Source organism: Microcebus murinus, chromosome 8, assembly GCF_040939455.1.
Source record: "Microcebus murinus isolate Inina chromosome 8, M.murinus_Inina_mat1.0, whole genome shotgun sequence".
NCBI lineage: Eukaryota > Metazoa > Chordata > Mammalia > Primates > Cheirogaleidae > Microcebus > Microcebus murinus.
In genome coordinates this window covers 65,741,459-65,767,972 of record NC_134111.1, presented here as the reverse complement: position 1 = coordinate 65,767,972, position 26,514 = coordinate 65,741,459, and the positions used below count along the sequence as shown (strand labels likewise).

General features: G+C 33.7%; 1 protein-coding gene across 7 annotated transcripts in view; it reads right to left on the bottom strand.

Annotated features, from left to right (window-relative positions):
* Positions 1 to 1,341: 1,341 nt before the first annotated feature.
* Positions 1,342 to 26,514, bottom strand: part of NAB1 (NGFI-A binding protein 1) — a 42,677-nt gene continuing 17,504 nt past the window's right edge. For 2 of the 7 annotated variants that reach the window (XM_012776901.2, XM_012776905.2), the window contains 6 exons: positions 22,123 to 22,256; positions 19,636 to 19,687; positions 10,394 to 10,483; positions 8,479 to 8,641; positions 6,822 to 6,938; positions 1,342 to 5,319 (listed from right to left, as the gene is read on the bottom strand). In XM_012776901.2, the coding sequence (XP_012632355.1) occupies positions 5,231 to 5,319; positions 6,822 to 6,938; positions 8,479 to 8,641; positions 10,394 to 10,483; positions 19,636 to 19,687; positions 22,123 to 22,256 (645 nt within the window). In that variant the 3' untranslated portion in view covers positions 1,342 to 5,230. The other 5 variants (XM_076005756.1, XM_012776903.2, XM_076005758.1 and 2 more) reach the window with 5 other exon arrangements.

The following is a 26,514-nucleotide window of genomic DNA, read 5'->3' as shown; positions in this document are numbered from 1 at the left end:
CACAAAATATGCCAGTCTTAATAAATTAGTGAGAAAAAAATCTTGGGCTCATGATTTTAACATTTGTGTGGCACTACCATCTTGAACCAACATTTTCTACTCAATCTGCATTTCACAACGTTGTTTTGATGGCAACATTCAATTACGACTTCTCTGAGATTGTGAAGCAGCAAGTCGGTTCTTTTGAGAAGTTACAATGGAAAATGTAAACAGAACGCAATTATATAATAAAGTAGAAAGATGAAAAAGAAAATTCTGGAACTTACAACGGTGGGTCTTTAGGTAGGTTTTTTTCATTCTATATCAATGTAGAATAATGATCTGTGTAGAAATATTTTAAAACATATTACTGAAAAGACATTATTAAGACATTTAATGATGGTAAGTAAACTGACTAAAGTGCATTAAATGTAGTCATCAACAATTAGGAGAAGCAATTTCTCACTGAAGTGTCATAATTTGACCATGGTAATCAGTATATGATGTATATGTTTATCAAATCATGTTGTACACTTTAATTTTTGTCAATTAAATATTTTAAAAGGAGAGAATAAAATGGAAAAATCATGGTAACTAAGCATTTCATATAGATGTTGAAATAAAAACTAAGATTAGTATTTTATGTGATTCATTTCTGATATTCCTTGAGGGTTTTATCCAATTGCTACAAAAAGGTCATAAAAATTTCCTTTAAGATGAACTGGTAGAAATTAGACCTTTAATAGTACTGGGGCTATACTTTGGAAATAAATCACTTAGCTGTCAGAGGAATAACTTTGGAAATTGTGGTGAAATAGACACAGCCAGAAGACCTAGAATTCAACAGGATATTGTTTTAATACTTAAGAATTGTGTGGCCCTAGGAGATGGGAAGAATATGAAAAGGAAAAAGGAACTTAATTAACCAATTTTGTAAGTGGAACCAATCATTATTCATAGTTCCCTTACAGGTGATTAAGATTTGCTAAACTTATAGATAGAAAAGATTTGTAATATGAACCTAAAACCTTAAGCACAGTAAGATTTTGGATTGTAACTTGAATGATTGTGAACTTAAAAAATAAATTTCTGGTTAGTCTTTTCTGCACAAAAACTAAAAACACTGTTGAGGTGATCTTTAAAAAAATAATTTTCATAGATCAATAGAAACAGATGCCAAAGAAGTTTTAAAGGCTTAACTGTTACATATTCAGAAAGTAACAACAATCCCAGCTCTAGCATTTAGCTTTTGATCATTTCTGTGTGAAAAAAAAAATCATTTTACAGGGTCACCAAGGAAATAGTTAACAGCAAGGTTTTTGAGATTAAATTGTATTTACAATAAAAATAAATGTCAGGTCATTGGATCATTCTTTTATTAATGTTGGAGGCCCACTTAAGAATCACATTTATGAAGACACCCACATATAATAACAAATAAATAACCTTGGATTTGCTCACACACCACCCATGCACAGCTGGACCATAATGTAGTGTTTTAGTTAAATAGCAACAATCATATTTGGTCATATCCTTCAAGCTGTTACAAACGTAAGATGTTTACTCATTTCTAACTTCAGCTATTTACTATTTGAATTTATTTCCTAAAAGAGACAGACCTCTTGGTTTCATTAGGTTAATATCTTGGTTTTCTTTTGAAGACTTAATGTAATATATTAAGTGAAGTTACAAGCAAAATGAGTATTGTTTAATAATACTTAACCATTTGAGTAGCCAAGTGAGCAGACCATATGCTAGGAAATTCCCTGCACATTTATTTAGGTTTTCAGCTTTACATACTGTTAACTATAATTACTACACTAGGTGTAGTAACCTACACAAGGTGCTAGTAACCTCATAATTACCAAATCCTAAATGTTTACCCAAGTGGTTTTACTAGTTAAGGACAAATGAAAAAGCACTCTTTTTCCCTGCCTTTTGACAGGTTCAATGGGATTGTCAAAAGAATTATTATCCTGGCAAGCAGATCTAACTGGCATTCAGCTTCAAAATAAAATAGCAATAATTTTAACAACAAAAAGGTGGCCTCAAAGTGAAACGTACAACATTTCTTTTTATCAAATCTCACCTCTTAATGTTAACTATTTTAGTCCTGGCTGATCTCTTCTGATTTTCACTCATTAAATGTGCTTTCTTTCATCTGAAAAATGTCTGCTATCCCACAACCATAACATTTACATAATGTAGAATGCACTTAAACGTCAACTGCTTATTCATCTCACATATATAATGCACTAAAATTTGTATTTTATATGAGGATTAGTTCCCATCCAACTAGGTTCCCAAGAACAAGAATCTTATATTTCATCTGTGGCCTTCGCCCCCATGCTGGCACCTTAGCTCTTGATTAATCTATAGAGCTCATCAATTAAGACTCTGTTGCAAGGCTTTGTCCCAGTTCTTCACTACAGGTTAACTCAATTTCATATAATTGGCCTGTAATACTGAGGCTAAGTCACATTAACATTTTATAAATACATAATATAAATGTTAAATCCTAATGTTCCTCATTTTATTTTTAGTTGGTTAGAAGCGGAGTTTTAAAAAAATGTTTTTATAAACTTCTCATAAATCAGAACAACATAAACTAACCTCTCTCTAATAGACCAAACAGAGTCAACTGGGAACCTGTTTACCAAATAACTTTTTTGAAACCAAGGTAGCTGACAGCATTTAGCAAAAGCTTCTGTCTCCTGATACCCAAGCCCAGCCCAAACAATCAGATGGGGGTTGGGCAGAGTGAGTTAACATGACCCATTGTGGAAAGTGTTATGCAGAAAGTGCTATAAACATAAACATGTGAGGCACAGAAAATCTTTATTGCCACAGGAAGCAAGTGCACTCGTCCCACCTCACCAACAGCTTCAAGAGTCACAAAAACGCAGACTTCGCACAATAAAGTGTAACACAGACTTGGGCAGAAATGGTCCCTTGGACTAGATTGGCTGTAATACTGAGGTAACCAATTGACCTTGTTCAGTGAAAATACCTCTAACAAAATGAAAAAAATCAACTAGTTATAACATTCGATTCATATATACAATTCAAATAAAAATATATATTATTTGCTTTAAGCATAGCAAGTTTAATACATTAGTGTTTACAAAATAAAAACTGTATTCTACTGAAGTTTTTCTTGTGTTTCCCCCTTATCACTAAGCTTGAAAGACTGGAACAGTATGATAAGATACTTAAGGAAACTTATTTATGGATTAAAGGATATAATTTGTGGGTCCATGAAAGATGGATAAATATTAGCTGGAAGATTACTACGTCGTTAAAAATTGTCGATTATTAAAGTCTATAAACTTGAACTGTAAGACACAATTTAAAAAAAAAAAAACCACGAAATTTCTCAAAATAGATCAGAATACAGGAAACGTTTCATGAAACTACTGAGATACTAACCAGTGCTATGGCTAATATTAAAAACCGAACAGTCTATTTCAATTGTACTCATACTATTTCTACACACAGTGAACAATACAACCACGATAATCAACCTCAAACTAGCAACAAAGTTGCAAGGTCCATAAGAAGCTTCTTCAGTGAGCAAAACACTATGTTACAATTAAAACATTTAGGAAGGGAAAAAAGCCTTTTAATAGTATAAAAGTTGTTTACTGGTGTTTCTACTATAAAGCTCTTCTACAAACCAACATGAAAAAGCAATTATATATGTGACAGTGATCTGATACTATGGTGCAGACATTTCATCTAACATTTGGCTGACAAATTTTAGTATAACAGATTATGACTTAATATTTTTTACACAGTTATGATCTAGAGTTGAACTGAAAACAAAAAACACATACTCCATGTCAATACACTCTGCTTGTTAATGTCTGGGTTTAGACGAATCTGTAGGACGTAGTAAAGCTGTCAAACATCTTCTCTTAAACCAACAGAAAAAAATGTATATTGGCAGATGTATTTGGTTTTGTTTTTTTTTTTACCACCGTGGAGTCCAGTGTGAAATTCTTGGAATTACACAAGTGTATCGGTAACATTTAAGCACACCCCCACACACATATATGCACACAGTCCATTAATTAAATAGGGGGAATTAAAAACATACTGTCAAGATGAATTTTAACAAAAAACTACATTCACAAATCTGAAAGGTGTACAAAAATGAAATTGTAAAGTAAATGATCAATATAGGTGTCAACTAAAATTCCATAGAAATATGCTTGCAAATGTGGATGCAGTGATTGCCCACATTTGTGGTGGCTGGGTGGGAAGACATTCCCTACTGAAAGCATCTAGTCTCTCTGACTCCTGTATACAGGGAAGAATTTCTGGATATAAAATGGTACTTAATCTATTACAGCCTTAGTTAACAGGCACCATCTTTATCACATGTAAGGTTAATTTACCATGTCTTAATCTATCAAACACATTCTGACATATCGATATCTAAGTCAAGGCTCTTACACATTGGTCCACTTGTTTCAAGCTGTCTGTCCAAGCAATAGCTTCCTATCTTTGATACCATTTTAAGTAGCTATTAATATAATCTGTATCAACCAGTTAAATTTTCTACTCTATTGCTCATCTTTTTAACTTTCCTCCAGTATTTATAAATTGTGTAAATGTGCACTAATAACCAGATATTATACGAATAAATGCTACACATTTCCTGTTAAACAAAAATCAGTTTTATCAAATATTAAATCCACAATATTTTCCTTGGTTTAAATTGAGTATTTGCTTTCCATTTTTCCATAGTCATTGCAACCTTGCCAATAACTACATCACTTAAGCTTTCTTTTTTCATAGTTGCAAAGATTCTAAACTCTGACGTATAATATTTATGCTAAATACACAAAGTAGACAAAATTTCAAGTAAAATAAACTGTATCCATGTCTATTGGATCAAACAGGTCTCAACATCTAGATTTTACTTCTATAAATTACACAAATACATTGTACATTCTTAAATAATGAATGCTTACAATATTAATTTGTAAGCCTTTCACATAAATGATTTACACAGGAATGTGAACGGATCAATATTTCTGTTACAGATTGCCACACTCTCGATTTTCTTTTGTGGCTGTTGTTTTATCTTCCTGGTTTCCACAGACTACTACATCAGTCCTTATGCTTTGGCTATGAAATCTGTTTGAGCTGAATGAGGCAACACTGGTTATTAAGGCTTATTTCTATGATGGAGTATTATCCTTAAATCTGATGCCATTTCCAGAGAACAGTGAGAGAATCACAGCTATCTTGAATCTTCAGGCTCTGTTTTGATGACTTTCTTTTCTAAGGTAAAAGCTGAGTGAGGGTAGTCTTTTAGAATCCCAAGGCTCTCTGTATAAAAATGGAAACACAAAGTCTGTTGATTTTTTTTTAAACCAACAGGCTACAAAAATCAAACAAAGGTATAAAACACCCCCCAAACTCCATAGCAAATAGTATCAATTATTCATGATTCTTCAATTCCATATACAATTTTTGTTTAGAGAGTTGCAAGTACCAGCTCAAATTCTGGATTTAACTCTCTTAGTGCGGCGGGCCGAAAATACCGGCTTTTGTGCAAAAGAGGGTTAAATTCCAACTCTGCCAATTACTAGCTGTATACATATCTGGGCAAGTCGCATACCCTCTAAGCCTCAGTGTCTTCATCTACAAAATGGGGATGGTACCTACAATAAAGTGGCAAGAAAGTTAACTGATGAAATGTACTAAAACACTTAGCATATAGAGCATATCAATTTTTATTTAATTGTTGGTCCAACATGATGAATATATAAAATAAAGTTTAGTGTGGTGGCTCATGCCTGTAATCCCAGCAACTTGGAGGCTGAAGCAGGAGGATAGCTTGAGGCCAGGAGTTTGAGGCCAGCCTGGAAAACATAGTGAGACTCCATCTCTAAAAAAAATTAGCTGGGTGTGATAGCTACTCGGTAGGCTGAGATGGGAGGATCCCTTGAGGCCAAGAGTTCAAGACCAGCCTGAGCAACACAGTGAGAACATATATCTTAAAAAAAAAAAAAAAATTTTTTTTAATTAACTGGATACAGTGGCATGTGCCTGTAAACCCAGCTACTCCAGAGGCTGAGGCAAAAATATTTAAACATCTAAATTTAAACATCTAACTATAATGAGGAACTGCTTATCCTGTTATAGAATTCAGTTTGCTTCTGAAATATAATTATCATCCCCCAATTGCATGAAAAGTTTAGATTTTGGTGCACAAGGTTTTCTTAGTATAAGAGCAAACAGGGAGTCCATCAATTTTATACTTTGTTATTGCCAGAAAAAGGCAATAACTCAAACCAGCCATCTACTATTCAGTTTAAACTTTCATATAAAAGTCACCATTCATGTTAATAGCTATCAAAATAATCTCAACCTTCATGAGTTTTCCCTGTCCTTCTTTGGAATACCAAGTTCTCAAAAAAAAAAAAAAAAAAAGACTAGCTAGTGTCTTGGCAATCTTATCATTTCCAAGGGAAGAAAAACTGATGGCTGAGCACCCCTTTTTCAAAATGCTTGGGATGAGAAGTGCTTTGACTCTGGATTTTTTCAAATTTTGGAATATTTGCACTATACTTACTGGTTCAGCATCTCAAATCTGAAAATCTGAAATCCAAACATTCCAATGAGCATTTCCTTTAAATGTCATTTTAGTGCTTAAAACGTTTTGGATTTTGGAACATTTTGGATTTCAGATTTTCTGATTAGGGATACTCAACCTGTAGTAACATTGTTAGTAATGACATTTTCTGCTAGGGGAAGGGACAGTGGGAGTAGAATTTAAAGATGCTTTAATTCAAGCATTACTCTCTAATCCCATACTACATTCTCACCTGATGAGCGGGACTTTGTCTCACTGGAGTAAAGTCTGCTCAGCTCCCCATCTACCACAAAATGATGGGGTTGTCTGTTCTGTAAATTAGGCATTCGGAGATTCAAAGGTCTTTCTCCTAATGAAAAGAAAAAAAAATAAATAGGAATAATATTAAAAACATACCATGCTTTTTCTTAAAAATAAGTTTTCACAAACTACCTGAACACTCCTTAAGAAAGGAGTGAAGAAAGTCAGCAGGCACTGAAGAATTTAAATAATAGTTAGAAAAAACATTTTAAATAATTATTTAGGGGGAAAATGGCCAATTATTTCATACTAGTCCCAAGATTTACAATTCTGCCAGGACATCTTTAAGAGCTAAAAATGAATTAAATAAAACCCTGAGAATTCCAGTGAGCATTCTAATGACTTTAAGCCAATTATAGATTATTAAAAAAATAAAAATAAAAAACTATAGCAAAAAACAGAATTAGCACAGATATGGTTAAAAATTCTTTATATACCAAGTCATATTCTACCATAAACTGAAATCTATCACATTAGCAAACTGTCACCCAACACTGAATTATCCTGGTGTCACAAATTAGAGTCACAAAATCTTTCATAATTGCCTTTGTTTCTTAACTGTTCAGAATAATTAGAGAAGTTAAATGAGACCTCAACTAAAAAGTTTCTGTCATATTTTAAAAAGGAAGAACTTTCTTCTCCTCCAGTACTCTGATCTCCTGGCACATGTAATATTTTATTCCATGGTTGGAGAATGTCTCTTAAGATGATATTCTTACTTAGAAATCTTATTTTTTGGACAATAGTAACCATTCTTTAGAAGTGTTTTTATATATATATATACACACACACATATATATAAAATGCCATATCATATAAAAGGAAGGCACTAACAAATTATTTTTCTTCTAACACTTATTATTAGTTGAAACTAGAGGATATATTTAGATACTGTACATCTTTCTCCACTGGAGTATAAGTTCGGAGGGAACAGGGTCTTGCCTTGTTCACTGTTGCATCTTCAGTGCCTATGGGTGTGACTGGCACATAGGAAACATTAAACAAAAATATCTGTTGAATGAGTAAATAACAATGACTTGGGATTTCTTCATGTGAGGACATGAAATGAAATAATTTTTTGAATGGTAAAAATACTCATGAATCACATAGTTTTCTAAAGCTAAGAGTTATACTCTGTCATAATACTTTTGAAGCAGTTACCATATTCTCCTAACAACCAAATGTTATAAATTTCACAGACAAATCTGTTTTTGAAGTCTAAAAAAAAATGAAGTTTTGATCATTTTTAAAAAGGATAAACATCTCCTATGGAATCTGCTTATTTGGGAAAAATGATCTGTATTGTTTACATCTCCCAATATCACTCACTCACCCTTTACAAAATAACACATCAATCACATGGGCAACTGTTGTTTAGAAATAATAAAGTTTAAAAAATAAACAAATTAAAATTTGCAGGATAAATTCCTTTTTAGAAAAAGGGACAATTTAAAAATTAATTTTGATAAAGAATTTATAAAATAATCTTAACAAAATATCATGATTTAAAACCCAGCCATTATTTTCAGTTTCACTTTGAAGTGTACGTAGCAGTGGCTCTAAAAGCGCAGGACACTCTAAAGAAGTACCTTGTCCATCTGAGTTATCGGAAGTCAAGCCATTAGGACTGTGCTCTTCTGAGCTCTGCCTATAAAGTCCTGCAGACAGTCTTCTCTCAGCATGCTGCAGTCTCTCATAGCCAGCTTGGGTGCAGAGGAACTCCATCTGCTTTGCCATCACCTTTTCAGGCTGCTAGTAAGTAAAGCAAAAATAAAATCAGTAACTAAAACATTCTAGATTTTTTAATGGTTTAAAGATGCCAATTTCAGACTCCAGCAAATATATTTAGTATTCATTAAAATTAGTTCACACTTCATGTGGTATACACGTTCCATAAATATGCATAGATGTCTGTATCATCATGTTAAAACATAAAATGTTGGATTTTGTACAAAAGGAAAAAGGTTTCTTCTCAATTCCATAAAGAGAATTTCATTTCAGCTCAAAAGCAACATAACCTTAGCTTTGTTTTCCAAGGTACTGAGTCCTTTAAAGGATTTTTAAAAAAAGAAACCTAAGAGCAACAGCAACATCTGCTATAAACTGCTTCTAACACATAGGGTGAAATCTTGGCATTTTTATTTTAGGATTTGGCACTACATAAACTCTGATATGATGACAGTATGTTTGGGGGAGAAAAAGTGTAAAACGGCTGTCTAGAAGAACAAGACAAACACACCTCCCACTAAAATTAAACAATGCAAATTATGCAGAAAAACATCAGTGCCAACTTTCATCATGGAATGAAATTGCAATATTTCCCAACCAATCATAAAAAGAGGTGTTTTAAGATGTACAATTAGTGAGCTGACATAGATTTATCTCTACATGTGTTTCATAAGTTACTTCTCTATGTTCTGCTCTAAATTATTTACATGTGATTTTCAAAGCAGTGTACTTGCGATATTTTGCCAAGGAGGTCATAGTCAAAATGCACAGATGTGAATCACTACCATGCCATATAAAAGAGTAGTACAAGAAATCTCCTATATAAAACTGGTTACAAAAAGTCCTGATTCACAATATTATTTTAAAAAATCAATAGGTGGACTCTTACCATTAACAATGTTTTTTGAAAATATATAAATAAATAAAAATAAACAGGTGGAATAGCTAATTCATAGAATAAATAGGATAAACACTTATACTCTTTTTCTGAATGCATGTAAACCAGATCAAAATTAACCAAAACTTCATTTCATCTAAATTTGCTACTAATTGAAAAAATTTCAATAAGCAAAATGCTTATTGAGGGGGAAAAATGTATGTTTCATCCTATCATGAAAAAACAAAACTTGGCAATACTAAATGTGACCAAAAGCAAGTTACTAGGAAGAAGCTCAACAGGAATAAAAACTTATAGTGCTTTCTAAAAGGTGATGTATGCAGAAAGAACTTTTTAAAATATTAATTTCAGTGTACATACATACACAATTAAATAACTTAATGACAAAAACACTTAACGCCACATACTAATTTAACAAATGTTTCAGTATCTATGAATTTTTTTTTTATTCATTTTTTCTTCTTTAGCTAACTACAGTGAAAATGAATGTATCTATGAATTTTAATGATTACAACATTGACTATTAATATTTTATTGAAAACTAGTACTATTTTTTTGAGTTGTACTGCACACAGTCATACCCAACATAGCTGGTTTTCCTGATATCAAATTGTTTCTTTTAAGTTTTCTTGACAATCTGTCTCAGTTCCTACAAAACTACAAAGAATAAATAAGCAGTACTATATCAGATTCTGTTCATAAACCAAATCAAATCAAGTTGTTATTGCTATCTTGTTGATACAGCTGTGGATCAGATGATGTCATAAAAACAACCAGAAATAAATTCAGTTCTCAGACACTTAAAACCGAAGCTAGCTGAAGTAGTCATTTATTTTTTAACCTACAGACACCATTATGAAATAACAACTGGTAGTTACCTGTGAAGTAAGAGCTGCGAGTTCTTCACTCTTAGCTCTAGCCTGCTGGAAGAGCGTTTGCACAGAGTCCTGGAAATCTGGAAACCCATCCTGTGGGTCAAAGAATAAGTCCTGTATATTTAGAGTTTATAAAAATAATAAAATAACCATATTATCAAAAAATCAGAAAATAAGGCAAAAAACCCCCACTTAATCCCATTACCTGAGTAATCATGATTAAGATTTTAATTTAGAAAATGAGGAGAACCTATCTATTAATATTAAGGCTGGTTGTGATGATCATTTGAGAGAAAGCAAATTAAATTATGCCTTTACTATATAATAACTACTAAATAAGTATATCAATATATACTAAATTCTTTATTAAATAGGGTCTATTTGGGGGCACTGTATTCCTGGATAATACCTCAACTTCAATTATTTCCATTTTATACTTTAAATATATGTATTCTACCTACTACTTTTTTCAAAAATTTTTTTGTCTGCTTATTGCTCCACATGAACTTTATCACTACAAAACATCATTATAGCATGGTTTTAGTAACTTCAGTGAAAGCTACTAAAAGACTCCTTACAGAAATTATCATTAACAATTAAATTCCCAAACATGTATTTCCTTCATTATTTAATAAACTCTATATTTGTAGCAGGGGGTGAATCATTAAAAACCAAAGTTCTTAAAATACACAGTAAAAGATATAATAACGACAAAATATTTTACCTTGAGATAAAAAAAATAGTGGTTCAAAAACTTTTCCCAGAAAAATTAATTTCTCCATTGCAGCTATGTTTTCAAGTATTTTATCTACCAAAATTTATTTCCTAACTAATAATTAATTTGCTATTTTTAAAATTCAAAGTCATGAAATAATAGGAGTCAAGAGCAAATAAGCTTCACATCTTGACATAGTCTTATATAGCTTTATGGTAGGTCAATATACAAGCAGTACTTTTAAAGTACTGAATATAGCTACGCTTCTAGGTCTCTACATTAGCTTACAGGAATTATCATTAAGTGAGCCAGAATAAGATAAATGAAAAGAGTACTTTTTTTAGCCATTCCATTTCTCTTCTAAGAATTTATTTAGACCTAAAAATCCAACTTTCTCTTTAGCATATCCTCAAGTTCTAAAGTGCAATGAGATATGCCAGTAGAAGACTTAGAGCAACAACAACAATAAGAGCAGCCTACAATGTGTGAGTCCCTAGGTTCTACATTTTATGCACATTATCTAATTTAATCTTCACCATAAACAACACTAGATTTCCCTGATTTTTATAGCTACAGACACTGGCTTCAAAGCCTATGCTCAATCCATAAATTCCTAGAGTTAACACCTTTATGAAACTCACAATAAATTTAGGCATTTCTCCTATAGCTGTTTTTCATAAGCTGAAATGGCTTTAGCTCTGTGACTTGCACTGAGTTCAAAACCCAATTCTACTTATTTGTTGTGATATTGGGCAGATTATTTCATCTCTGTGTCTATTTCCTCATCTATTAGATGAGGATAACAAGTGTACCTGGCTACCTTATAGAATCATTTTAAGGAAGCAAAAATTTCATGAAAAATACTTAGCACAGTGCAACGCACAAAGGAATTAAAAAACATTTGTAACTGATATTTATTAAGTTCATCTAAAAAGCCACCAGATTTAATCAGAGTAGAGCAGATCACATGCTATATAAGAAAGTGACTTACTATATCTCTATGATACAGGGAGAAAAGAATAAATTTTATGGATATTTACATAGTGTGGATATCTTAGAAAATGAGGAACTAGACATAACCAGCCATACAATATTGACTATATTGATAGGGAACTGTCTAGTGAAAAGAACATTGGAAATCTAGAAACACATATTCCAATGTTCAACAAAAATGTCTCGTTCACCTAGCCGGTTCCTATACTGTATTCAATATGGGCAGACAGTGGCACACAAGGCAGGCATGCCTCCTGCCCTCCTTATAAATACAGTCTAGAGAGGGAAATGGATGGAGATGCACAGCACAGCAGAGGGCCCTGTGGCAGAGAAGGCTTCCCAGAGGGTTGTCTAGGCTGAGGCTTGATGGAAAAGAGTTCTCTAGGAAGAGAGAGAGCTGCTTGTATAAAGGCATGAAGGCAAAAGAGGAGGATACACTGTAGAAGCTGAAAGTACCTAATATAGCTAAAATAGGGAAGATATTGAGAAAGAGTGGTGAAATAAGTTGGAAAGGCAAGACCAGAAACTGTGAGGCCTTGTAAACTATGTTAAGAATTTTAGATTTTATCTTAAAACACAAAGAGAAACCCACTTAAGGTCTTAGAGATGAGATTGGTCAGCTCTACATTTTAGAAAGCCCAATCTGAATGCCATGGGTACGTGTAAGGGGGTCCAGGATGGTGGCAGGGAGGGCTGTGGTTAGAGGGCTATGGTGAAGACAGGGAACAGTGGCCCAGCCCCTGGCAATGGTAGATGTGACACAAAATAAGCCAACTGGGAGTCTGGCGGTGACATTCACTAGAATAAGGAACTCGAGACCAGGAGGTTTGGGAGGGGCCAGAAAGTCGATGAATTCAGTTGGGGACATGTTCAGCTCATCTGCCAGTGAACCAGGTAAATAGATAAGCCAGGTAAATAGGGGCCCTGAGTTTAGACTTGGGGTGAAATCAGAGCTGGAGACTCAGATTAGAGAGTCATCAGCACCCAATCAGGATCCCCAGGAGCGCCAATCTCTCAATACTGCTTCTGAAGGAGCTTACAGGAGGAGAAAGGAATGGTCTAGTCTTTTCACGTTAGGAACCAGATGAGTAACCTCAGGCAAGAAAGTTAACCTCACTGTTTCCAGCGTTCCAAATGTTTAAATGGGGATTATATCACCTGCTTTGTCTGCCCAGTGGAGATTTCTGGGGATTAAATGAAGTAACACAAATTGGAAAATCTTGGGAAAGTACACATTGCCATACAAATACGTGGTGGCACCACTGTCAGGATTATTCAACCAGGCAGATATTGAAAAGCAGAAGGGGAACTTCTAACTCTACATGTAGGAATTTATGAAAAATGGACATTTCCATCATTAATAAAGAGAAATAAAGGCCTATAATAAGTAATAAATAACAATATCCAAAAAAATCAGTGACCTCTCTGCAACTGAGTACATTGGTCATTTTCTCCCACAGTCTTGACAGTTCATTGTGGATGGGAAAACTACAGGACTGAGTAGCTATTACTGCATGTCATATAAAGTAGGTTTAAGGTACCCAAAATATACAACTTAGAAATAAAAGGGAGAATATTCCCAAGAAAGTTATGTCTTTCACATTATGTTTGGTACAGAACTTTTGTTTCCCAGGCTCCAGCTGCACCGTGCTGTGAGCAGTCTATCTCCACGTCATACTTTTGGTGGTTGCCATTAATCACGGTATTCCCGTGCTGACGAGACTCTGGGTCTGAGCACTGAGAAAATAAAAGATAGAAGGCAGGATGCTGTTCATGACCTAAATTACTCTCATCCCATTGGTCTCCACCCCCATTCCTCCTCACTCTTCCTGCCAAACACTAGCAAGCTGCTTTAAAGCCACTGCTTAGCCGTCTCTAAATGACTTGCTACAGCAGATGTTCTCAGCCCCACATGTGCATTTTCCTTTTTTCTACTCACACTTTCTGTATGAATAGCATATTGTAATGCTTCTGTTTTTCTGATCCAGAGGGGAAGAGTCTACACCAAATTAGACCAGCCTTCTTTTCAACAAGCTTAGTAACAGCGTAGGTGGATATTCTGATCCCCACCCCCACCAACTGCTAGCAGATGTTTCCTCCAGGTCTTTCTCTTCAAGCCCAATTCTCCAACTTCCTGGGCTCTATTTAACAAACCTCAATTCTTTTATCCAGTTATCTCGGACTGCTTTGCACCCTGACACCCACAGGGTCAAGAATGTTGTCACCTCTCATCTCTGTCTAGTCCCCAGTAATTTCAGTGAACGAAGAAAACACAGATGAGAGATGTAGTCAGCTGCCACCACCAACCCTGAGACTGGCAGCTTTACATACCCTTCCTCTGTTCTAGGATGTTACTTATAACACTGCAGTTAATGACAGAGTTTCTTCCTCGAAATCGATGTGTTCTTACAGATAAAGAAAAGATATAAACTGAATCCACTTTCAACTGACATTTTCAAAAATTTAGAGGACAAAAGAGCAGGGACTCTGGTCTTGATTTTTCATCTCCCTGAACGAGCTGTTAAGCCATCTTAAATACATCTGTCACAAGTAGGGCATAGGAAATCAATTAATTTCTTATGCAGTAAGATAAACAGTAAATCAGTTTCTTGATTTACTGTTTATTTTCCCAACACACTGTTTTTACTCATTTTAAACAATCAGCATATCAAATGATAATCTCTTATAAATATTTTATAACTTATATTGTTCAATTTTCCACTCAAAAATTATTGTTTACTAGAATAAACTTCCTTGAATTAGAACACAGTATATCAGTCAGCATATCAAATGACATAGAACAAAGTATAACAATCAGCATATCAAATGATAATCTCTTATAAATATTTTGTAACTTATATTGTTCAATTTTCTACTCAAAAATTATTGTTTACTAGAATAAACTTCCTTGAATTAGAACACAGTAACTGCTGCTATCTGACCTTTTCAAAGACTACCAGTCTTGTGCACATTTTGTCCTTTAAACCATCCTAGCAGGAACAGGTATAACACCAATCGTGTTTTTACACTTAAGGTGCTTTGCGAATGTTCATTACTACCTGGGAAGGTGGTATCACTTTGATGTTTAGGAGTCAGATACAGACTGGAAGCTGTGCCTCTGCCACTGGAACCCTTGTGGGGTCTCTCCTTGGCTGTAAAATGGAAATCATAAAGCCTCCATATAGGCCAAGCAAGACCATCTGTGATAATGAATTGCAAATGCCTAGCAGGGACTGATGCATACTAGCAGGGACTGATGCATACTAGAGTCAATAAAAAGTAGTTATTTTCACAACTGCCCCAGGCTGAGAAGATTTGAGATTTCTGATGAAAATGAATAGTAAGAATAAATATAATCCATTTTCATTTCAGTTGAGTGGATTCACACAGATGGTTGTATTCCGGGTGGACAAGCTATGTCATCCAGTCTAGGCAAAAGAAATACTCCCAAACCTCACTTATTAACACATGGAGTTGAAGAGGTGCCTTCCCTAGAGGTTTCATTCCAAATGGTGGGTTTCCTAAGGTCAACCCAAGTTGGCAGTCTTTTTCTCTGTGTCTATCTTATTCTAGGAATTAAAGAGATAAAGTTCAAAATTTCTATGTTTTTAAATGTTTAGTATCCCCTGTAAGAAGGAAGATTATTTAAGGATAATAAATTATCTTAAGTACTTCTATGCAATGGGTATACTGGTATTTTTTTTTAAAAATCAAGTAAGTAATTAACTATCCTTTAAGAGGAAACTACTATATAATAAGAGCTTTGCAGGCAGAAAAAATTGGACAAATATTTTAAAACTTCATTTTGCCCAAACCTTCATGTACAGCTCAGGAAAATATGGCATTTAGCAGCAAGAAAAGATCTTACTGAGCTTGAAGAAAGCACTGTTTTTATTAGTACACCCGAATGCACTGATAATGGCAGGCAATAAAATGTTTCTCTTTCCCTTCAATGTCAAATTATTTTGATGTCATTTTTATTTTATCTGTTGGACATTACATTTCTTTCTGTTCATTATAAAAATTATCTTTTCAAGGGAAAGTTATCTTTTTTCAAGGGAAAAAAGTCAGCAACTTGGCATGTATGCTTATTGGTTATCGTAAAGGATTTTGGAAAACTAAAGATGAAAAGCAAAAGAAAATACTGTCTCATTAATTTGGGCCTTGTAATCAGGAATCTGTCATACTTTACAATGGGCTAAATTAAGCTTATCCGTATATTATTTTCCTTAAGTAGAGAATAATAAGCTGAGAATCACAAGAGAAATATCAAATGAAATAAGAGAAAAATTATATTCAAAGAATTCTAAAAATCTTACTAGTTTTATTTTTGAGGTCCTTTGTGTCAGTCATATTCTCTAGACAAACTGATCTACTAATCATTCTCTAAACATGCCTAGTATTTTCTTACCTCTGTGTCTTTGGCCATGCTATTCTATTTTTATAATGCCATGCACAGCCCTCACCTGCATCCCTATCTTCTGAAATTCCTTCTTTTAAAAACCCATCTTAAATGATATCTCCACAATAGAGCCTACCCTAATTTCTTCTCATGTCAGAAATTCTCTCTTTCCCAAATAGCCACATAGAAGATAGACATGAACAAAGCACTAGTACCTGGTGAAGAGTTTTAAGAGATTAGTAACTCTATGCAGCCAGTACTAACCACCTCAGTATCAACTTTAAAAAAACAGCTCCAGTATCTCAAATCTGACTGGGAGTACAACACAACAGAATTCAGACAAAGATTTACACCAATACTATATATACAAAGGATTACACTATCTACATGCATAGGTATACACACAAACAATTTGAAGAGACCTGCAATATACAAGTGCTTAAAAAAAATAAAAAAACTAAGCAAAAACAAAACAAAATTAAAAACATACAAACCAAGAACAAACAAACAAAAAATGAACCAGTATCCTAAATTCAAAACTGTAGTCCCTACTTATTTCTAGAAAACAAAACCAAGAGTTTAGTGACCCTGAAAGCATTCAAAGAAATTTGGGGCTGATTTGGTCACTTGTCTTATTTGGGAAGGGTCAGAATAGTTATTCACAGGAAAAAGAAACACTGATTATCTTAATCCTGAATCCCAAACTGTTCAAAGTAGCTTTGTGAACTCCAATAAACCAACAAAATAACCATGTAGAATTAGAATTCAATTATCTCTAGTGGAATATATTTAAAGGAACAGAAGGGTCACATCTAATGCTATAACCCTACACTCTGCCCTTCAAATAAGAAACTCAAACACTGTAACTGAATATAAGAAATAGTTTGCTTAAATTTCAGATCAGGGCCATTGAGAAGGTCAGAAAAACTTACCAATACAGCCTAATGGGAAATAACTACAGCTCAAACAGTCTATTAGATTCACGATCACAGATTTCAATGTTCAATATCTCTGAAGCTATGCAAAACAGACAAGTGGGGATTAAATGTGACAGCAGCCTGAATCATGATCACACTGAGGGCCAATGGTAAAAAAGAGATGTGGAATTATTATTAGCCTAGCAGCTGGCTTCTTTTCCTGGTCACTGGATAGGCTTTATGCCTTCTTTCCTTTAAATCCTCCAATGGCACATACCTTCTTAACAGTTTCTATGTTTACCTGCCTTCCCTTCTAGTGGCAGTGAGTCACTGACTGTGGATTTAGTTAGTCACTCGCTAAATCGATAAAGATCCTCTATTACTTGGGGGTGCAATAGGATAAAACCATCTCACTAGTTAGACCTCCATGGAAAAACTGTCTTCCAAGAAACTTAGGAACTAAGTGAAGAAGCTTCATCTCTATTTACAGCCGCTCCCCATTGCTCACATCACTGCCTGAGCTCCAACTACCCTCCCACCCCCATGGAAAAATTGTATTCCATGAAACTGTTCTCTGATGCCAAAAAGGTTGGGGACCACTAAGTTAGACCATCTTTCACTGCAGCCTTTTATATAATTTTAACAAATTTTCTGATTGGTACCTGAGGCTAACTATCTTAAACATTATTCAGAGCTAACAGTGAGGCAGATGACAAATATAAGCACAATTTTTAAAAAACATGCCCCTTTTAGACTTTTGAGAACCACTGCTTTAGGATAAAGTATTCAGAAGTTAAAGATGCTTATTCATAGCCATTCATTATTCCATCCAACACATTTTATTAAGTGCCTATTAAGTAGAAGGCACTGTTACAAACTCTGAGTATATAGTAGTAGATACACAGATAAGAGCCCTATTCTTAACTAATGGGGTAGACTGATAATAAATTTAAAACAAACACATAATAGTTTCAGGTAGCATTAAGTGCTATGAAATCAGAACAAACCAGGACAATGAGCCTGAGTGTGATCTTAGGGTGAGGGTACCCCTTTAGAAAGGGAGGCAGGGAAGTCAGGAAACTCAGCTTCGACTTGACTTTTCCTTATATTAGGAAAGTATAAGTCCAGGTAGAGGGAACAGTGAGTGCTGAGGTACAAGTGAGTCTGGCATATTCCAGGGACAGAAAGTTGGCCAGTGTAGGTGGAACACAGTAAAAATGGGGAGTGTGGTAGCGGATGAAGCAGGAGATGCAAACTGGATTCAAGTCATGCAGGGTCAGGAAAAAGCTTAGAGTTTATTCTAGGTAGAGTAGAAAGCCACTGGAAATATTTAAGCAAGAAAGGGATTTAGGTTTTTATAGGATAACTCTGGCTTCAGTATGAGTAAAGGAGTATTGCCATACAAACAGATACTTAGTAAGTATAATTTGATGATGAAAATGTAGGGTAGTCAAGCACAACTTATTTGTTTTAACTTGAAATTAAATAATGGGATAGCTGGGAGAACACTGACTCCCATGCCCTGCCTAAGAGAAAAAGGAAGAAAGGAAGGAGCTGACTGACTTCAGATTTCCACTCTCCTGCACACTGGACTTTTAAAAAAAAATATTGAATCCAAATTAAGAAACCATTCAGAAGTAGTTCTGAAACCATTCTATGGTTCTGAAAGCCCTAGGAAAAGTACATTTTTCTCGCTCAACTCTCACCTTTCCATTCCCAAGTCTAAAATCAGAAGAACAGCCTCAATCGTGATCCTCTAAAGGGGGTTCTAATTATAGTAGTCTCTAATTTACAGCTACTAAATTGTCATTTCTCTCATATAGTTAATATAAAGAAACTAAAAGTCCTCTGCATGTATTTGATAAGATGACTAATGATGTAAATAAGATTACAAAAGGAACAGTTTATCCAGTAAAGAGTTTTAAATCTGTAAGAAACACCCATCTGCAAATCAACCTTTGATAAATTGGACATCAATATACTCACCACAGTTTCCTTTTAAGAATTTCCTTAGTCAGCTAACTCAAATTACCACAGATACCGTACTTCAAAATAACGAAATTCTATATTGTTTTTAAGATTCTATAATTTATATTTTACTAGTTTATGGGACTATCCCTTTTTGTCTGAACTAGTAATATTCTACTTTACTTTAAATGATCTTCAAACAGAAGAAGCAGACATTCTTAGCGTAAGAAAATGTTATACATAACCATACCTCCACTTTAATTCTCTTTGGGGATAATTCATCTCTTTCTCCACACTTTGACCTAAAGGGAAGGGGAGAAAGAGAAAAACTTGAGAAAGGAATAGATTTTATTCCAAAGGCATCTCAATCAATAACCTTCCAGCAAAAATAGCCCTGAAACCAACGCCAGAAATGACATAATGAACATTAAAATAGTAAAAAAGAGATTTTTATCATTTAAAAATTAATATTAGGGCCATACGTAGATACAATTACACATTTTAAAAGACTACTACCTAAGAACTCCCTATACAGACAGCACTCAATAAATATTTAATAATTATCACATAATGAAAATGAAAAAATATCAGGGAGGATATCCCTTTACATTCAGTAGGAACAACTGATAAAATTACTAAAATGATCATTTAAGATGAATGCTTAAGGTTACATGAGATTAAAATGCATTTTGTCTGCCTGTCAAAACTACAGACGTATTTACCTTTAACCCAGAAATCTCTCTGCTGGGAATCTATCCCAGAGGCACCTACACATATATAAAATGGCACTCCATCAATTCTAAGGCACATAATTATTTCACTTACCAACATGATACTAATGCCAACTATGACAAGCCGTCAACTATAAGTTATACATGTCAATATAAAAGATGTTAAAATGTGAAAAAAGTACCTCTCAGGATCAACAAAATATGATATGTATGATGTTATTTATTGTGTTATTATTTACAATGACAAAAGACTAGAAATAATTGAAGTATCCATTTACAGGGGATTGAATGTACCAGATATATCTACACAAATCAATACCACGCAGCTATATAAAATGACAAGGAAGATGTGTATGTACTAATATACAAAGCTCTCCAAAATACGTTAAGTAAAATAAAAGCAAAATGTAGAAAAATGTCAATGTATACTATCTTTTGTTTTTTGAAACAAAGGTAAAAATGAAAATATATATTTGTATTTGTTTGCATATGGATAAACACACACAGGAAGGATAAAAAAGAAACTATTAAAGTTACCTATTACCAGGAGGGGAATAAAAGAGGGAGGAATGGGAGTGTAACATTTTTGTATTATCTTTTTACATAGTTTTGGCTTCTAAATTATGTAAAAGTGTCCATATATTTTTAAATATATTTTAACTAAAAAAATATATAAATGTAAATACCAGAAGAAACAGCTAAATTTGTTGAAGGCAGGTGCCTCTGGGGCATGGAACTGAGAAGGGGGAACAGAGAATTAGGAAGGGGGCAGAGCATAGGAACTGCTGAGTTTTATTATAAGCCTTATGTACTATATGACTTCTTAAATCCTGGACATGTATTATTTTGATTGAAGAAAATTATTTCAACAAAATGCTCAAAAAATGTTGTATAATACAATGAAGAAAATGAAAAACCACTGAATCAGCTCCGATTACCCAGCTCCACAAAAAAAACACAAAAAACAAACTTGTAAATAATCCTATAATGTTGCTGTATATTGTTGTGCTGTTCATTTAGTCTACATAATTTTACTTATTGTCAGTTTGTGAGTATGTAGGTACGAGGTAGGACAGAAAATAAAACTGCGATGAGTTAGGAAAAATAATGGTGATGACAGCAAATACCTGTAGTGGTGATTTTCTAACTGGAGTATGCATAAGAATCTTCTGGGATGCTTATGAAAGTTCAGATTCCAAGGTCCCATCCCCAAAGATTGTGATTTATTAGGGCTGGGGAGGGTACTCAAAATGTGAATTTTCAACAAAAACTCAAGAGTTCCTTCATCCACTCAGAAAAACAGTGGCATGCACAACAGACGGTAGGCTGGAAATCAGGCTCCATGTGGAACCAAGTGAACAAAATCAAAATGGTCCTATACCTGCAGACAATGCTTAAGGTTCACATGAGAATAGGATGAAGAAGGATAAGGTGTGTTTACATTAAATTCTGAAACTACCGTTGCTTTTCAATATTACTTTTTTTAAATTTCAAACTCAATGTTCCATAATCCATTTGCTAGAATTATCTTCCAATTTTCCCTTAAATACTGGTCGATAATGTCTTTTTACATATTTAGCAATCTTGCAAACACCTTGCAAAAGGAACCACTCTTTTTCCTCAGAGAGTTCAACAATTCATGGAGCTAGGAGGTGTACAAATAAGACTATAAATGCTGTCTGACTAAATCCCATCATCACACTCAAAATCAAAGTGTGTGACACACGAATGTTTAAAACCACTACCAGAACAATGCTATAGTACTAGGAAACTATGTCTTTCAAAAGTAAGAAAGACAGAAGAGAATTAAACAAAACAACAAACATCACTTTAGTAATAATGTTTTGAAAAGGCATTGCACCGTTTAATTTTACAGAACTATAATTACACCTCTACTTTTTCAGAAATGTTTATATTCTATTCAATGGATGGTGTTTCGAACTCTATTTTTATCAAGCAAAAGAAAAAACACTGCCAATTAATACTTAAGTAAGTTAAATACTTACTTGGTGGTTCTATAAGTATATTTATAGGTGACTTCTCGAGAAATTTGCCTAGCCAGAGCAAAAAGTTCATCTCTTCTTGTCAGCAGAGCATTGTCCTTCACACAGAGTTGAGCAGCTGCTTCATTAACAGTGAGCTAAATATCCAAAATAAAGTTTTAAAAATTAAAAACATTCCTATTCTATCAAAATGTGAAATATTTCACTTAAGAAGATAAAAATGTCATACCATTGTATCAGGATGGTATTTATTCCTAATTATCCCTAATGCCAAATTTCAGAAGAAAATCAACTCATTTACAATCTCATAGAGCCCAAACTAATCAAAATAGTCATTTTGGTTTTGTTTATTTATATGCTTTCTTTATTTTGGGTTAAGTAACAGCATTTACAGACCTCAAGAAAAACATAAATAAAAAGTAAAAAATATTCTACATCTCATTTTTCTTATAAAAAAGCCGAAAGATTTGATTATGTGAAATGGTAAAAATATTTCCCTAACTGAAAGTCAGTATACATGGTCTGATGGATTTTTTTAAATGTGAACTGACATGAACATTCTTAAGAAATCAAAAATCAACTGATTTTAGTTAACCATTTGTCAAATAACTTAGTGAAAAATAGTTATTGGATATTAGGGCTATACTGGAAAATTAAGGTCTTGGAGACCAATCTTTAAGATCTAATTCTATCCTTTCATGAGTCAATATTTGCTAAATATTTCCAATATAGAGTTGCTAGTTGTCTAAACACCTTGAACTAAAATTTAAAACAGTAAATGGTATCCTAAACTCAAAACCTATAACTGTTTAATATATTAATTGGCAAATATATTTTTTCATGTAATTTTATCAATGTAAATATATAGAAGGAATTGTTAGGAGGTAAATCAGACTTTTTAAAAGTAAAAAATGTACTCAATCAATAGTAAAAAGAAAAAGGGATGTGATGGCCACCAGACCAGAGATAAGTCCTGCTCTACCACTTACCAGCTATGACTTTGGATATACAAAAACTTCTCCAAAACTTGGTTTTCTGAAGGCAAAATGGGATAATTTCACTATCTCAAAGGGCTCTAACAAGAAATAAATGAGGAGACACACTGGCACACAGTTCTTGCTGGTATTAGTTTCTTGTTTTCTTTCCCTAAGAAATGAGGTACAGTAGCCCTCCTTATCTGTAGTTTCATTTTCCATGATTTCAGTTACCTGTGGTCAACTAAGTCTGAAAATATTCAATGGAAAATTCCAGAAATAAAAACAATTCATAAGTATTAAAGTGTGTGCCATCCTGCTCCATCCTGTCCAGGGCATGGATTATCCCATTGTCTAATCCACACCGTCTATGCTCCCATCCATCAGTCCCTTAGTAGCCATCATGGTTATCAGATCGACCTTGGCAGGATCGCAGTGCCCGTGTTCCAGTAACCCATATTTGACTCAATAATGGCCCCAAACTGCAAGAGTAGTGATGCTGGCATATTGCTACAATTGTCGTATTTTATTATTAATTATTGTTGTTAATCTCTTACTGTTTATAAGTTACTAATTTATAAGTTAAACTTTATCATAGGTATGTATGTATACGAACAAACAGCAAATACAGGGTTAGGTACCATCCACGATTTCAGGCATTCAACCAGGGCTCTGGCAATGCAGCCCATCCCCTGTAGAGAAGAGGGGGCACTGTATTCACCCTCTCTCTCCCCAGGTATCTCACCTTTATTTATAATAATTTTTCTTATGTAAAAATTTTAAAAACACAGAGACAAATGAAAATAAATGCAGTGTACAATCCTTCCATCCTAAATGACAATGTTTTAATATATATTATACCAGTATTTCTCTGTGTACATATAAACAAAAGTATGTATGTATAGACAGATTTGTAATCTACTTTTTTAAACTTATGTATGCTATATTTTTTATTTTTGTCATGTATCAAGGCAGGGACTTGGCTTGTTTACATCAGCATCTAGTATGGGTTGTATGCTCAATAAATATCTGTTAACTGATGAAATAATTTAAATATCCTTTATAATATTATTTTTACTACCTACACATATAATACTCCATTGCAGAAAAGAGCAATACATTATTAAAGCAACCTCACCCTGGGTATTAAACTACACCTAGTTTTCCATGAACTATTAATACAAATAAAGCTGCAAAAAAATTCTTAAACGTGCATCTTTGCACAAATATTCAATTATTTCTTTGGAATAAATTCCGCAAATACATTTGTTAGGTCACAGAATATACTACATTTTAAGACATTTATACATTCTACCAAATTACCATTGAGAAAAGTTGATCCAAATCATAATGCTACCAACAATTATATGAAAAGTCATCTTCTAGAATCATGACCAACACTGATTATTATCTTTTAAAAACTTTACCAATAATGTGTATTTTAAATAGCATTTGGTTATAATTTGCATTTTTTGACAATGAAATTGAAACTTTTTCTTATGTTTTGAGTTATTTTAAAATCTGCTTACTTGTGGCATTTGCTTATTACAATGTTTCATTTTCTTATGGATTTCAAAAATTCTTTATATATTAAGAACATTCATCATAAGTAGTGGGTTTTTTTTAAGTTAGGAATCAGTCTCATAGTTTTTGCCTTGTGGTGCTGCTTTGTGCATAATAATAACCTTCCCACCCTACTTATACATAACTGTTCTCCTATAATTTATTCTAATAGTTTTACTTTCTCCACTTAAGTATTTAATCCATCTAGAATTTGTTACATTCACTGCAAAGTCAATTAGCAAAAAACAGAAAGAATGTATTATGGTATATGGTGTGACACAGATACCAAAGCACTACACGTCCAATGTGAGGCTATATTAGAAATATAACTGCACCCCCAGGAGAATGCAAGGAAAACTACCTGTTTTGAGTCTTGGTACTGATTAGGAGAGAATAGAAGATACTTTCTTGAGATTTCATAACCCCAAATTGGCCTTACATAGATTTTGAGCCCTAATTCACACTAAGTGTGCTGAGATTATAGTATCCCCAGATGCCTGGTAGAAGCAAAGGCAAATAACCTCTAGGGGAGTCCACTTTCTTCCTAAGCCTCTAAAAATTCCCACAGTTAAAGTTCCAAGAAATATGAATTCATAGAGAGAAGTCATAAAACATCCAAAGAAATAAGCTATCAAAGGTGAAAATTAGTAGGAATGACAACATAATCACATCCTCAAAGACTTTATTTAAAGAAATAAAAGGAGTTGAACATATGACTAAAAAGCAATTCAGTAAAAATGACCGAGAAAACTTGAGAACAGGAGAGGAGAAGGAAAACTGGGGCAGAAACAAACAGAAGTTTTTTTCCTGTTTTTTTTGAGACAGTCTCACTTCTGTTGCCTGGGCTAGAGTGCCACGGCATCAGCTTAGCTCATAGCAACCTCAAACTCCTGGGCTCAAGCGATCCTCCTCACTCAGCCTCCCAAGTAGCTGGGACTACAGGCATGTGCCACCATGCCTGGCTAATTTTTTTATATATATATTTTTAGTTGGCCAATTAATTTCTTTCTATTTATAGTACAGACGGGTCTCGCTCTTGCTCAGGCTGGCCTTGAACTCCTGACCTTGAGCAATCCACCCACCTCGGCCTCCCAGAGTGCTAGGATTACAGGTGTGAGCCACTGCACCAGGCCCAAACAGAAGTTTTAAAAGCACATAATAAAGAACAGAATAACCACTAATTTTTAAACGTAACAATGAAAGCCCCACAAAATGGTATCTTCAACTACTCAGGGAAAACCACTAACAATATAGAATTTAATACCCCCAAAATAATTAAAAATGAGGACAAAATAAAGACATCCTCTAGTAATGTAGAGAAGGACAGAAAGTTTGCCACCAGTAGGCCTTCATTAAGAAAATTCTAAATGATATATTTCAGACAGAAGGAAACTAATCTCAGATAATAAATCTGAGTTATAAAGTATTTCCATAAAATAATGGAAAATCCAAAATATTAGTCATTATAATAAATGTAAATGGACCAAATAATAAATGTAAATGGACCAGTTAAAGACAAAGAATATCAGACTGGATTCTTTAAAATCCAACTATTGGTATTTACAAGAGATGTATACAAAACGTGGATTCAGAAAGGCCAAAAATAAAAAGATGATAAAAAGATGTAACAGGCAATTACAAATAAAAAGAGTTCATGTATTAATACCAAACAAAATAAGTTTTTAAACCAGAATGTATTATTATTAAAGATTAATAAGATTATTTCAAAAGAAATAGACAACTCTACAATTATAGTATGAGATTTTAGCATACAACTCTTTTTTACTGATAGAGCAAGCAGACAAAAAAAAAAACAACACAAAACAGTAAGAATATAAGAGATTTGAATAACAGAGTT